The sequence below is a fragment of the Mirounga angustirostris genome, unplaced genomic scaffold (assembly GCF_029215605.1).
Source record: "Mirounga angustirostris isolate CCGP_5_RB_7025 unplaced genomic scaffold, mMirAng1.0.hap1 SCAF_3, whole genome shotgun sequence".
NCBI lineage: Eukaryota > Metazoa > Chordata > Mammalia > Carnivora > Phocidae > Mirounga > Mirounga angustirostris.
The window spans coordinates 888,734-903,968 of record NW_026991711.1 but is presented as its reverse complement, the minus strand read 5'-3'; the positions used below and the strand labels follow the sequence as shown (position 1 = coordinate 903,968).

The window sequence follows — 15,235 nt, the reverse complement described above, 5'->3', positions numbered from 1 at the left end:
GCCTTGCTGCTGTGGCTGGTTAGATGAGTGAGCCTGAGTAGGAGCCCCGACCCAAGGATGGACGGTGTCTCTGTAAGGAGATGGGCACGGACACCCAGCGGCGAGGCCATGTGCCAGCCGAGGCCGGGATGGGAGTGCGGTGTCTGCAGGTGCCCCGGACGAGGAGCCGCCTGCCGCCCACGGAACTTCGAGATGCAGACGCAGGGGCCAGCGGGAAGGGGCAGGCAGGTGCCCTCCTCGAGCCTCTGGAGGGAGCAAGGCCCTGCCACAGACACTTGGCTCCAGGACCTGTGGCCTTCAGAACTGGCAGAGGACAGATTCCTAGTGCTGTAGTCACAGTGGCCGCAGCGGAGGGGCCCCCCCGGGGGCTTCAGGGTTCCCATGTCAGTCCGGTTGGGGTAACCGACAGTGCCGGGGGCTCAGGACGGTCCTGGTCGGGACAGGAAGCCTGGCATCCTGAGAAAGCCCTCCATGCCCGCCAACCCTGGACGGAGGGTCACTCCAGCTGGCGGCCTGGGCCCGGGACGGCAGGCGCCCCTCCTCCTGGTCATCCCCACGAGGCTCTCTGGTCACCCAGGAAGCCAGGCCCCCGGGCTAGGTGTCCGCAGCCGCCCTCTTGAGAGTACTCACGTCCACACCCCAGATCCTCTCTCTCCCCGGAGTTACTACCGTGGCGCGGCTTTCCACCCACGTCCATTCTGGGGCCAGCTGCCGCGCTAAGTCCCGGGGGCCTCAGGGTTCCCAACGGCACTTGAGGTGCACGCGGCCGATGCAGATCCCAACACTGCCATCTCCTTGCAGGAGCCCCCGCTCCGCAGACACAGCTGTGCTGGAGGGACCGGGGGCTTCCCGGCAGGGGCCTCGCGCCGCCCCGCCCCCTGGGTTTGGGAGGCGAGTCCTCCCTCCCCCACCTCTCTGCCCTGCGTGGAGGCCAGGACTTTGCCCACCACCCCCCGTCGGAATGTCATCAGACCGTGTGACGCCACCCATCTCACCATGGTTTCCCGGGCGGGTGAGCTGGCCGTCCTCTGCCTTCTCCTGGGCCTGCAGGGGTCTCTGGCCGCAGGTATGTCAGGGTGGAGGGGTCCTGTAAACCTGTGTGAGCGGCCACTGACACCCACACCTCCCACGGCCCACCTCGTGGTGGACACTGCCGTGGCCAGCGGCTCCCATGTGGTCTGCACCCAGGATCCCGGCTCAGGGGTGCGGGCTGGGATGCCCCCCTCCCGCTCTGCTCTCCTGGTTCTCAGTTGGCCAGTGCCAGGGACAGGGTAGGGACACGGCTGTGACCGCAGACACCTCCCCGCCACCACGGCGCTGAGGGGCCAAAAGACGGAGATAGAGGGACGTGCTTTATAAGCGGTCCCTTGGAGACTTGCAGGTCCGGCAGGGCGGCCGTGGTCACCACACAGACACTGTCCCACACCAGCAGCTAGCCCGGGACGGGACGGGACGGGGCGCCGGCCCGATTCCTGCAGGCGCCCAAAGGACAGCACCTCGGCTCTGGCAAGGGCAGGGCTGCTTTATCCTTCCTCAGGGCAGGAAGACAGTGCTGGCCAGGATCGTCCCCCGCCCCGCCCGGCTTTCACTGATTGCCCACAATTATCAGACTTGCCTCTGGCTCCCGAGGGCTGTCGGGTGCACATTTGCTGTCCTCCGAGGGTAGAGAGGGTAGACGTCCCCACTCTGGGCGCCTCCGGTGGGTGTAAGCACCCCCCAACCCTTGAGTTCTTGGGTTTCCCTCAACCTCTCCTTCCAGACCAGGCGGGCTCCCCAGGAATACACACCCACGAAACGCCGTCATTGTAAAGCAGAGAGGTGGTCCCCTCGGCCTCGGCCTCGCGGCCTGGGAGCTGCCCCTCGCCCTTGCCCCGCCCCCTCCTGCGAAGCCTCCCCACCGGACACAGCCCTTCCTTCCCGGAAGCCGAGTCCGCGGGTCTCCAGGCTGCACTCACCTCTCCTCTGGGACTCAGTTTCCCCCTTGCTCCTGCCCCTCAGTCCTGGCTTTGCTCCCACCCTGCCCATCCCCTCTTGCAGCCCAGCTGCTCTCACACAGCCCACCCCCAGTGGTGCAGTCTGCCCCGGGGGCCCCGGGGGCTTTCCCAGCCTCAGCCTCGGTCTCTGTATGGTTGTCACCAACCTCAGTGTCCTCGTCTCCGTCACCCTGTCCTCTCTTAGGATGACGTAGTCTGCATGTCTGCCTGGGTGTCCTAAAGAAACCTCAAATCCAAGGTGTTCAAACTGGCCCCATTCCCCACCTGAGTGGCCTTGGGTGAGCTCTAAACCCCACCCACCCTGTTCCTCATCAGCAAAATGGGGGACAGCTACCTGCAAGAAGCTACCGGGGTCACTGTGAGAAGCTGGAAGGAGGCAGCAGGCCAGGGCCTGGAGAGGGGACCCAAGGACGCACAAGCCCCTGAGCTGGGGTCGTGGGGGCAGGTGCACAGAGCTCAGGGCAGAGCTGGCTGCGAGAGCTCAGATACTCTGGGGAGGGAGCAGAGCCGTTCACCAAGGCGGGACGAGGATGGGAAAAGCAGGCCCGGTGGGGCGGAGGTGGGGAGGCCAGGCCCACGGGGTGGCTGTGCGCGGGGGTCCCTCGGCTTGCAGGGAGGTGGCCTCTAGAGACCTGGGGCTCGGGGACATATGCAGCTTCTGGTGGTTTGAGGGAGGGCTGAAGTGGAAGTGGGGTGCCTGGCTTGAGCATCTTTAGAAAGGAAACCCAACCCTGAAGGATATCAAAAGTCAAGGGCTGGCAGCAAAGAGTGGAGAGGAGGACCCGGGGAAGAGGACCCAGGAAGGCCCCCGGCGGCCAGACAGCATCAGCAGGCCTCCTGCCACCAAGAAAGGCCCCCGAGGAGCCTGCACTGCTCCGAAGCAGGGGTCCTGGGTGGCTTTGCTTACACTGGACACAGAAGTCAGTGTAAGCATCTCCATGGAAGGCCAGGAACATGCTTTCGAAGAGGGAGAGGCTGGGGCGCCTGGGTGGCTCAGTCGGTTGGGCGACTGCCTTCGGTTCAGGTCATGATCCTGGAGTCCTGGGATCGAGTCCCACATCCGGCTCCCTGCTCAGCAGGGGGTCTGCTGCTCCCTCTGACCCTCCCCCTCTCATGCTCTAGCTCATTCTTTCTCTCAAATAAATAAATAAAATCTTAAAAAAAAAAAAAAAAAAAAGGAAGGGGAGGCTGTGGTAAAGCAGAGCGAGGGTCCGGGTTGGCGGGGCGGGGGGACAGCGAGCCCCAGGGACGGGCTGGAGCTCGGGGAGAGCTGGGGAGGATGGCCCGGGTGCGAGAGACCCCTCTCCCTGCCACCGCGCCCGGCAGGCCTCTCCTGGCTCCTCCCGCCTGGCCACAGCAGCCTCACCTCCAGCGGAGCCGCCCCCCAGTCCCTGGTGGGACCCCCGCGCAGTCATCCCACTTGCCACACAACGTCCCAGCTGCTAGGACACAGCGGACGCATATTTTCATTATAGAAGTTGATTGTACACGTTTTGAAACAGAATGAATTTTAATCCCCAAAGTTAATTTTTTTATGTACATTCTTTCACTAAGTTACATCTGCATATATATGTGCATTTTTACATTTTATTAACAGTATGTGTGATTTGATTATCTCATTTCATTTAATATTACGTTTCATGGCGCGGGGGACGCCGTCACGGACTGGCTCAGATCGTGTGGCCAGGCTCTCCTTCCCGCGAGGTCTGCGTGCCCGCCTCGGAGGCCTTCCGTGGGGTGGCGACCGGGCCAGAAGGGACGAGTGGGTGACGGTAGAAGATAGCGAAGGAGTGTCCCACGCTCGCACTCAGAGCTGCCTCGCTGCTGCGGCCGGCCCGGGAGCCCTGAGCCGCGACCCGGCGGGACACGCCGCGCGGCGGTGTCGGGGCTCACGGGACCCCACCTCTCAGTGTTCCTCACCCAGGAGGAGGCCCACGGCGTCTTGCGCAGGCAGAGGCGCGCCAACCTGTTCCTGGAGGAGCTGAGGCCCAGCTCCCTGGAGAGGGAGTGCAGGGAGGAGCTTTGCTCCTTCGAGGAGGCCAGGGAGATCTTCCAGGACGCCGAGAGGACGGTGAGTCCGCCCGGCAGGGGCGCGCGCCCAGGCTCCCTGCGCGGGTGCGGCCAGGGCTCCCGCAGGCGCCCGGTCCCCCGGGCCTGAGGACAGCTGCCCTCGGGTCGGTCGGCGCTCCTGCGACGCCCCGGCCGCCCGCCCGCTCCCAGGGGCGTCCCCCTCGCTGCCACGCCGGGCGCCCCAACTCGGCCTCAGAAAATCCAGTGTGAACGGCGCGCTCCACGTGTCCCGTGCCTCCCCAGGGAAGGTCCCCGAGCCCCAAAGTGCCCGTGCTTTGGGGAGGCGCCGCTGACAGAGCCCACCTCGGAGACCCGCGCCTGGGCGAGCCCCTCACAGCAGCGCCCGCCTGCGGACGCCGCCTCGGGACAACTGGTGTGAGGAGACTTAGGGAGCCGCCACGGCCTCCACATGCGCGGGGCCCGATGCCGAGAGAGGGCTCGCTGCTCTTCTCGCTCCTCAAAGAGGAACATTCACTTGTACCACAGCCCTTCCAGCTCCTTGGGCGGGGGCGCCCCTCAGATGCTGAGGAGACGAAACCACACTTCCCCTCACGGGACGTCTCCCGCTTACAAGACACTCACCTCGCAGGGGACATACACCTCACCCACGGGCCACACACCTCACACCACAGGAAACACACCACACACTCACAGGACACCTCACACCCACAGGACATCACTTCACACTCACAGGACACCTCACACTCACAGGACACCTCACACCCACGGAACATCACCTCACACTCACAGGACACCTCACACCCACAGGACACCTCACACTGACAGGACATCACCTCGCACTCACAGGACACCTCACACTCACAGGACACCTCACGCCCACAGGACACCTCACACCCACAGGACACCACCTCACGCCCACAGGACACCTCACACCACAGGATACCTCACACTCACAGGACACCTCAAACCCACAGGACACCTCACACTCACAGGACACTTCACACCCACAGGACACCTCACACTGACAGGACATCACCTCGCACTCACAGGACACCTCACACTCACAGGACACCTCACGCCCACAGGACACCTCACACCCACAGGACACCACCTCACGCCCACAGGACACCTCACACCACAGGATACCTCACACTCACAGGACACCTCAAACCCACAGGACACCTCACACTCACAGGACACTTCACACCCACAGGACACCTCACACTCACAGGACATCACCTCGCACTCACAGGACACCTCACACTCACAGGACATCACCTCGCACTCACAGGACACCTCACACTCACAGGACACTTCACACTCACAGGACACCTCACACTCACAGGACACCTCACACTCACAGGACACTTCACACTCACAGGACACTTCACACTCACAGGACATCACCTCACACTCACAGGACACCTCACACCCACAGGACATCACCTCGCACTCACAGGACACCTCACACCCACAGGACACCTCACACTGACAGGACATCACCTCGCACTCACAGGACACCTCACACTCACAGGACACCTCACGCCCACAGGACACCTCACACTCACAGGACACCACCTCACGCCCACAGGACACCTCACACCCACAGGACACCTCACACTCACAGGACACCTCATACTCACAGGACACTTCACTCACAGGACATCACCTCGCACTCACAGGACACCTCACACTCACAGGACATCACCTCGCACTCACAGGACACCTCACACTCACAGGACACTTCACACTCACAGGACACCTCACACTCACAGGACACTTCACACTCACAGGACATCACCTCACACTCACAGGACATCACCTCACACTCACAGGACACCTCACACTCACAGGACATCACCTCGCACTCACAGGACACCTCACACTCACAGGACACTTCACACTCACAGGACACCTCACACTCACAGGACACCTCACACTCACAGGACATCACCTCGCACTCACAGGACACCTCACACTCACAGGACACTTCACACTCACAGGACACCTCACACTCACAGGACACCTCACACTCACAGGACATCACCTCGCACTCACAGGACACCTCACACTCACAGGACACCTCACACTCACAGGACACCTCACACTCACAGGACACTTCACACTCACAGGACATCACCTCACACTCACAGGACATCACCTCACACTCACAGGACACCTCACACCCACAAGACATCACCTCACACTCACAGGACATCACCTCACACTCACAGGACACTTCACACTCACAGGACACCTCACACCCACAGGACACTTCACACCCACAGGACACCTCACACTCACAGGACATCACCTTGCACTCACGGGACACCTCACACTCACAGGACACTTCACACTCACAGGACACCTCACACAGGACATCACCTCACACTCACAGGACATCACCTCACACTCACAGGACACCTCACACCCACAGGACATCACCTCACACTCACAGGACATCACCTCACACTCACAGGACACTTCACACTCACAGGACACCTCACACCCACAGGACACTTCACACCCACAGGACACCTCACACTCACAGGACATCACCTCGCACTCACGGGACACCTCACACTCACAGGACACTTCACACTCACAGGACACCTCACACCCACAGGACACCTCACACCCACAGGACATCACCTCACACTCACAGGACACCTCACACTCACAGGACATCACCTCACACTCACAGGACATCACCTCGCACTCACAGGACACCTCACACTCATAGGACATCACTTCGTACTCACAGGACACCTCACACCCACAGGACACCTCACACTCACAGGACATCACCTCGCACTCACAGGACACCTCACACTCACAGGACACTTCACACTCACAGGACACCTCACACTCACAAGACATCACCTCGCACTCACAGGACACCTCACACTCACAGGACACTTCACACTCACAGGACACCTCACACTCACAAGACATCACCTCACACTCACAGGACATCACCTCACACTCACAGGACACCTCACACCCACAGGACATCACCTCACACTCACAGGACATCACCTCACACTCACAGGACACTTCACACTCACAGGACACCTCACACCCACAGGACACTTCACACCCACAGGACACCTCACACTCACAGGACATCACCTCGCACTCACGGGACACCTCACACTCACGGGACACTTCACACTCACAGGACACCTCACACTCACAGGACACCTCACACCCACAGGACATCACCTCACACTCACAGGACACCTCACACCCACAGGACATCACCTCACACTCACAGGACATCACCTCACACTCACAGGACACCTCACACTCACAGGACATCACCTCACACTCACAGGACATCACCTCGCACTCACAGGACACCTCACACTCATAGGACATCACTTCGTACTCACAGGACACCTCACACCCACAGGACACCTCACACTCACAGGACATTACCTCACACTCACAGGACACCTCACACTCACAGGACACCACTTCACACCCACAGGACACCACCTCACACCTACAGGACACTTCACACCCACAGGACACCTCACACTCACAGGACATCACCTCACACTCACAGGACACCTCACACCCACAGGACACCACTTCACACTCACAGGACACCTCACACCCACAGGACACCACCTCACACTCACAGGACACTTCACACTCACAGGACACCTCACACTCACAGGACACACACCACACACCCACAGGACACCTCACACCCACAAGACACCTCACACTCATAGGACACCACTTCACACTCACAGGACACCTCACACTCACAGGACACCTCACACTCACAGGATCCACTTCACACTCACAGGACACCTCATACTCACAGGACACCTCACACTCATGGGACACCACCTCACACTCACAGGACACCTCACACTCACAGGACACCACTTCACACTCACAGGACACCACTTCACACTCACAGGACACCTCACACTCACAGGACACCTCACACCCACAGGACACCACTTCACACTCACAGGACACCTCACACTCACAGGACACTTCACACTCACAAGACACCACTTCACACCCACAGGACACCTCACACCCACAGGATACCACCTCACACCCACAAGACAGCTCACACCCACAGGACACCACCTCACACTCACGGGACACCTCACACCCACAGGACACCTCACACTCACAGGACATCACCTCGCACTCACAGGACTCCACTTCACACTCACAGGACACTTCACACCCACAGGACACCACCTCACACCTACAGGACACCTCACACACACAGGACACCTCACACTCACAGGACACCACCTCACACTCACAGGACACCTCACACCCACAGGACACCACTTCACACCCACAGGACACCACCTCACGCCCACAGGATACCTCACGCCCACAGGACACCTCACACTCACAGGACACCACCTCACACTCACAGGACACCTCACACCCACAGGACACCACTTCACACCCACAGGACACCTCACACTCACAGGACACCACTTCACACCCACAGGACACCTCACACTCATAGGACACCTCACACTCATGGGACACACTTCACACTCAACAGGAAGCAAGGCTACTTGAGACAGAGGCTAACATGACCCTTTTCAGGTACATTGAGGATGGTCACTCCTTGCATTTGTGCACTACTTGGTTTTTCAACGCATGTCCCACAGTTCTCATGTTATTTTATTCTTACGGTAATCCTGGGTTTCAGTTTGCTTGGCCAGAAGATTCCTCAGGAATAAATTTGTTAGAGCCCTTTGCATCCATTGCCGCCTTCTCCTGTCACACATGTGTATGGATTTCCTCCTCATCACCAGAGGCGGAAATGGAGGCTCAGAGAGCACGTATGTCCTGTCCCAAGTTCACATCGTGGAGGTGGCAGAGTTGGGGCTGAAACTCAGGAATTCTGAATTCGGAGAGGGAAATTTGTGACCTCTGGTGGTCTTAGCGAACTGGGGTGGAGGGGATAGGATTAGAAAAAACTTCCTCCCCCTGGAAAAACTCACTTCATCCCCAAAGGAAAAGTCTGGCTTCCAGAGCCCACCTCAAAGGGCCCCAGGTCAGAAGCCCCCGGCCCACCACCGTTCACCCCAGCTCCCAAGTCCAGTCTGTGGACACCATACGTATTTGCTTCTGGTGAACGTGTCTCACACTGCTTCCTCTTGTTCCCTCAGAAGCGGTTCTGGATTTCTTACACTGGTGAGTTGGTAAATGGCCCATTTTCATCCCACCCACCAGCCCCTCTCCTCAGCATACTGACACTGACGCTCTCCACAGATGGGGACCAATGTGCCTCGAACCCGTGCCGGAATGGAGGCACCTGTGAGGACCAGCTCCAGTCCTACATCTGCTTCTGCCTCGACGGTTTCCAGGGCCGGAACTGTGAGACAAGTGAGGAACCCCACAGTTTGCAGACAGAGCCCCCAGCAGGCTGATGGGCATGGCCTGCTCCCCCGCCAACACGAGAGTCTTGGTTCTAAGGTGCTGGTTCTCAAACTTGGTCGCCCCCTATCCACTTCTGGGAATCCTAAAACCCTTGGGTTCCCAGTGCTGGGAGATTCAGATACACCTGGAGAGAGCCCAGTGAGGGCTCTGCAGGGCTGCCCAGCTTCCAGTCGAGACAGCTAGGAAAGCTGTGTCTTCCCTTCCTGCTTTACAAAACTGTGAGGTATTTTTTCACCTTTCAAATATTAAAGTATTGCAAAGCTCAGGGGTTCCTCAGACCATCAGATATACTCAAAATTACAGCTTATTACAGTGGAAGGATACAGAATAAAGTCAGCAGAGGGACAGGTATGAGCTTCCCATTGTCCTCTCCCAGTGAAGTACCACGGACAGCCTTCCATTCTCCAAGAACAATGTGTGACGAGACCTAGGGAGTGTCACCACCACCCCAGGAAGCACCTTATCCAGAGACTGTACCGGGCTCAGTCATGTAGACATGGCTGACCTTAGTCTCCAGCCCCTCCAGAGGTGGAGGTGACACTGTGTGGCCCAAGACCCCACCATGAATCACATTGTTAGACATCCAGTACGGGCCAAAGCCCCCAGGGAAACAACATTCTTATCAGGCAGATTAAATTAAAAGTGTCCAACCTCACCAGCCAGGGTGTGGAGGTCACCGCCTAGGAGCTCTTTGGGCGAGTTCAATCCTTTACCATACAAATGTACATTCTTATACCCAAAGTGCTTTTCTGGGTCACAACCACCTTCCACTCTAAGCAAACCAGAGGCCAGGGAGAGGAAAGGCAAAACCAAGGGATGAGGCTTCTGTCAGTTATCTGGGGTTGGAAAGCCTCAGTGTCTTTGCCTGGCCTTTTATGCTCAGGATCCCTGGTGTGAGTCCTCCAGGACCATGACGCTCAGGATCCCTGGTGTGAGTCCTCCAGGACCATGGTGCTCAGCAGTCCTGGTGTGAATTCCCCAGGACCATGATGTTCAGGATCCCTGGTGTGAGTCCCCCAGGACCGTGATGCTCAGGATCCCTGGTATGAGTCCCCCAGGACTGTGATGCTCAGGATCCCTGGTGTGAGTCCTCCAGGACCATGATGCTCAGCAGTCCTGGTGTGAGTCCCCCAGGATCGTGAACCTCAGGAGCCCTGGTGTGAGTCCCCCAGGACCGTGAACCTCAGGAGCCCTGGTGTGAACTCACTTCCAGGCCAAGCCTTCCTTCTGGGGTCCTGGACAGACACAGTGAGCTAACCCTGTGTCCCACATTGTAGCATTGCCCTTCCGAGTCGGGAGGAATGTTCCTCATCTCCATCTGTCTGAGCCAGTGGTCAGTCCCGGCCAGCTCACGGGGGCAGGAGGGTCTGGCTGTAGAACCAGCTCATCTGCCTGGCCTCTTGCCAGCAGGTCTCCCCTCTCAGTGGACACTTTTACTGCCCCCACCGGCCTTTTGGTTTCCCTGGGCCCTCCCCGCTCCCACCAACTGCTGGGAGGGGAGCACGGAGGCCCCACGTGCCAGTCCTCTGTCCCGGCTGGCTAAGCTGCTCAGACGTGGGACCATCCCAAGCCCAGGTCACCCTTCTGGATGAAAGCACAGAGCCAGCTGGTACCTGGCTGTCCCTGCAGCAGCAGCTAAGCACCACAGTCATGCAGAGCGGGGGCTGGCCTCCCCCTGGCCGGCAGGGGCCCCTCTCAGTCTGTCCCCTTCCTGTCCTCAGACAAGAAGGACCTGCTGGTCTGTGTGAATGAGAATGGCGGCTGTGAGCAGTATTGCAGTGACCACGTCGAGGCCGGGCGCTCCTGCCGCTGCCACGAGGGGTACGCGCTCCAAGACAACGGGGTGTCCTGCGTGCCCACAGGTAATGGGCCCTCAGGGCCCAGCCCCAGGGGCTGTGCTCTACTTCCTTCCCAAGGAGCAGCCACCCGTTGCTGCATGGCCGCAGCCGTCTTGGCAGGGACGAGAGGGTGGGATGGATCTAGTACCTGCTGCCCCGCCCACGCCCACTCGAGAACAGGCCACGGTGGCGTGCGCAGGACAGAGCCCTGGGGCAGCTCCCTGGAGGGCGCGGGGCCACCTGCCTGCTCACGGCAGGCCCAGAGGAGCAGAGCGAGGCTCTGCCCGCCCCGCCGCAGGTCCCTGAGCTGGGGGCACATCGCCGCACCCAGCGTGGTACTGACTGCGGCTCAGTCCAGAGTCCAGGTCTTTCTGAAAGGCAAGCACTGTTAGGAAAATGCAAAGTTTCCCCAAACCAGTCTCAAGCTAATACAGTTCCAACAGCGGGGCACGCGAGGCCTGTCTGTCCAGAGAGAGACGGGCCCCCCCCAGGCTAGAGCCCGAAGTTCAGCTGCCACCTCCGAACGGTCTCTCCTCCGGCCCAGGGACCTTACTGGGGAGACCGAGAGCTCAGAGTGTCCTCCATACGGCAGCGCCGTTGTCCAAGGCCTGCTCATCCTCCTCAGTCAGTTAGGCAGCGCTTCATTCCGCTGGGAAACGAGCAGAGCCCAGCTTCCAGAGGGGGGAGCCTCTGTTCCGGCAGGAGCCCCAGGTCTTGCAGGCCCCGCAGCTCCCACACGGGTGGCCCTGCCTGGGCGGCCCTCAGAGCCCACCCCCACAAGCTCATCGTCAGGCATGAACCCCTCACGCCCCTGCCCGATGACTTGCTTTCTACAGTGGAATATCCGTGTGGAAAAATACCTGTTCTGGAGAAGAGAAATGGCAGCAACCCTCAAGGCCGAATTGTGGGTGGCCAAGTGTGCCCTAAAGGGGAGTGTCCGTGGCAGGTAAGGCTCCGGGGCCCCCAAAGGGACAGGGGGCGGTCAGCTGCTGGACCCCGGCGCCAAGTCTCCCCTGCTGGTGCAGGGCACTTGCTCCTCCTTGTGAAGCCCCAGCTGCCTGCTCCCCTCTGTCCGTCCGGATGTCAGCTCGGCTCCGGCCTCCCCCGGCCCCGCGCGGCTGCGGGCCTCACTGCCCTCCGCAGGTGAGGGAACCGAGGCCTCCAGGGACAGATGGCCCAGGCAGGTTTGAACCCAGCCCAAGCCCATCACTATCTGCCTCCGGAAACTGATTCTGGAGCTGCGACACGGCCTCCTACCGGGGGGGGGGGGGGGGGGGGCCCACCTGTGGGCTGGTTCCTGTAGGAAATGCAGAGCCTCAGGCCCCAGCCCCACTGGGCCAAAATCGGCGCCGCACTCGGGTGTCCGAGCCCGACCCAGGGGTCCTCGGGACCCTTCATGGGGGACGCCCGAGGTAAACTGTTAAGAGTTTTCAACGTGCGAGAACCTCGTCGGGGACGCTGGAGGCTCCCTGCTCACCGTGGCCTGACCGCGGGTTCAAAGCAGCCCCAGGCCTCCCACTCTGCTGCTGCCTCAGGGGCCTCAGGGCCGGCCTGCCAGCCTGCACCCCCATCCCACCTCCCACGGTAGCCGGGCCTGCGTGGGGCCTGCGTGGTCCACGGCCCACTCCTCAGCTTGGCAGAACCCCGCGTTTTGGTGTTCAGAGGGATAATGCGAGCTGGACACATCCGAACGGGACGGACGTGTTCAGTGTTCCGCGGAGCGCCCGGAACTGGCCGCGCCTCTGTGCGGCAGGGGCGGGGTGATGGGGGCGGGTTTCTGTGTGTACAGCAGAGAGCCCTGGGAGGGCCGTCTGGGCGGCCGCAGCAAGCACGTCCTCCCACCCGCGCACAGGACCCCCCAGTACCACTCACCCCCACCCCCAGGAGAGAGGGCCTCCTTGCCCGTGTTAGCGGGTTGGGGGGGACTGAGGCCCACAGAGATTCAGGCCCAGCCCACCCTCCAGGGGTGGCGCAGAGCCGTTGTCAGCCAGGCTGATTTTCGGGCACCGGTGTCCTGCCTTCAACAGGCAGGGGCGTGTCCCCGAGCCCCAAGCGGCTGTTCTCACCTGCTCGGGAGGCCTGGCCTCCGAGGCGCCCAGCAGCTGCCGGCTCGGGGGAAGAGGCGGCACGTCCCTGACACCCTTGGTCCTGCTGTCCACGCTCGGGACATCAGGCCTCCGACGCGCTGACCCCACGTCCGGTCTCTTTCCTCCCTGGTGGATCCGCCTCACCACGACACGCGGGCCCCTGCCTCGCCCTCGGCCAGGCCTCCCTCTGGCCTTTCAGTTCGTCCCTGTCTGCAGGCCGGCCGGCCAGAGGCTCCGGCTCCTTCCGTGGCCGCGGCAAAACCACCGCAGGGCAAATGTCTCCCCAGAGCCTCACTCAGGCCCTGCTCAGCACCCTCCTTGCTTTTAGGAAGAAGAAACGGGGGCATGTATGGAGGGCTTGCCGTGTGCTGAGAGTCACACTGGGCGCCTCAGCTCACTACCTCTCGCCCCCACGTGCCCAGAACACGACGCTGGGCCGGCCTTCGCAGACCGGGCCTGCTGGGGCGGGCTTGGGTGGTGATGCTGGGCACGTGGGGGCACCAGTGGCCACGTCCCGTGGTCGGGCTGGTGTCCGTGAGCTCTCCGTGGCCATTGCTAGCTGGGGAGGCGGGTCCCCAGGGAAGCGTGCTGGGGCCGTGAACTCCGTGTACTGTGCCCGCGCAGGCTGTCCTGAAGGTGGACGGGGCGCTGCTGTGTGGGGGCACCCTCCTCGACGCTGCCTGGGTGGTCTCTGCAGCTCACTGCTTTGAAACAGTCAAGAACTGGAGAAACCTGACCGTGGTATTGGGTAGGTTTTGTGATTCCTCCACCCGCTGAGAGTGGTTTGTGAACAGGACCAGCTTCCACAACCAGATGAGCATGTCCAGGCAGACCCCAGTGCCCCCAGGTCCCCCCGTGGCCACGGTCCCCCAGCCTCTGTCCCACCCACGGAACATCTCAGGGGTGGTGCTCTCCTCCCATCTCACTTGGGCCAAGAGCCCCCCGGGTCGCGTGGGTCACGGCATGCGCCCTCCGCCTGGTGGGCTATGGGATCCTGGGCACCCCCGGGGAGGGGGTGGGCAAGACTGGGGCAATCGGGCACCCCTCCTCACCCACCCACAGCTGCCTGGCCCGGCAGCCCCTCCTCACGCACCCTCAGCACCCCAGATTCACCCCCAGTCACACTCCGCACCGAGCCTATGGTGGCCGCCTAGGGGCGCTGCTCCCGCCAGCCTGGAGCTGGACGCAGTGCCCATCTGCCCCAAAAGGAGGCTGTGGGGCAAGGCGTGAGCGGTGCTGGTCCCCTGCAGGCGAGTATGACCTCGGCGAGGATGAGGGTGAGGAGCAGGAGAGGCACATAACCCGGGTCATCATCCCCGACAAGTACATCCCCCGCAAGACGAACCATGACATCGCCCTGCTGCACCTGAGCAGGCCCGTGACCTTCACCGACCACGTGGTGCCCCTGTGTCTGCCCGAGAAGGCCTTCTCCGAGAGGACGCTGGCCTCTGTCCGCTTCTCAACTGTCAGTGGCTGGGGCCAGCTGCTGGACAGGGGCGCCACGGCCATCCAGCTCATGGCCATCGACGTGCCCCGGGTGATGACCCAGGACTGCCAGGAGAAGTCACGCAGGCGGGAGGGCTCCCCCACCATCACCGAGAACATGTTCTGTGCCGGCTACCTGGACGGAAGCAAGGACGCCTGCCAGGGGGACAGTGGGGGCCCGCATGCCACCAAGTTCCAGGGTACCTGGTACCTGACCGGCATCGTCAGCTGGGGGGAGGGCTGTGCGAACGAGGGCCACTTCGGGGTGTACACCAGGGTCTCCCAGTACATCGAGTGGATGCGCAGGCTCATGCGCTCGAGCACCACCCTGAGAGGCCTCCTCCGGGCCCCGCTGCCCTAG

General features: G+C 61.3%; 1 protein-coding gene across 1 annotated transcript; it reads left to right on the top strand.

Annotated features, from left to right (window-relative positions):
* Positions 1–406: 406 nt before the first annotated feature.
* Positions 407–15,235, top strand: F7 (coagulation factor VII). Its single transcript, XM_045867863.3, has 8 exons — positions 407–1,066; positions 3,905–4,065; positions 9,194–9,218; positions 9,297–9,410; positions 11,186–11,326; positions 12,139–12,248; positions 14,014–14,137; positions 14,640–15,235. The coding sequence occupies exons 1-8, from the start codon at positions 997–999 to the stop codon at positions 15,233–15,235; spliced, it is 1,341 nt and encodes a 446-aa protein (XP_045723819.2). The 5' UTR covers positions 407–996.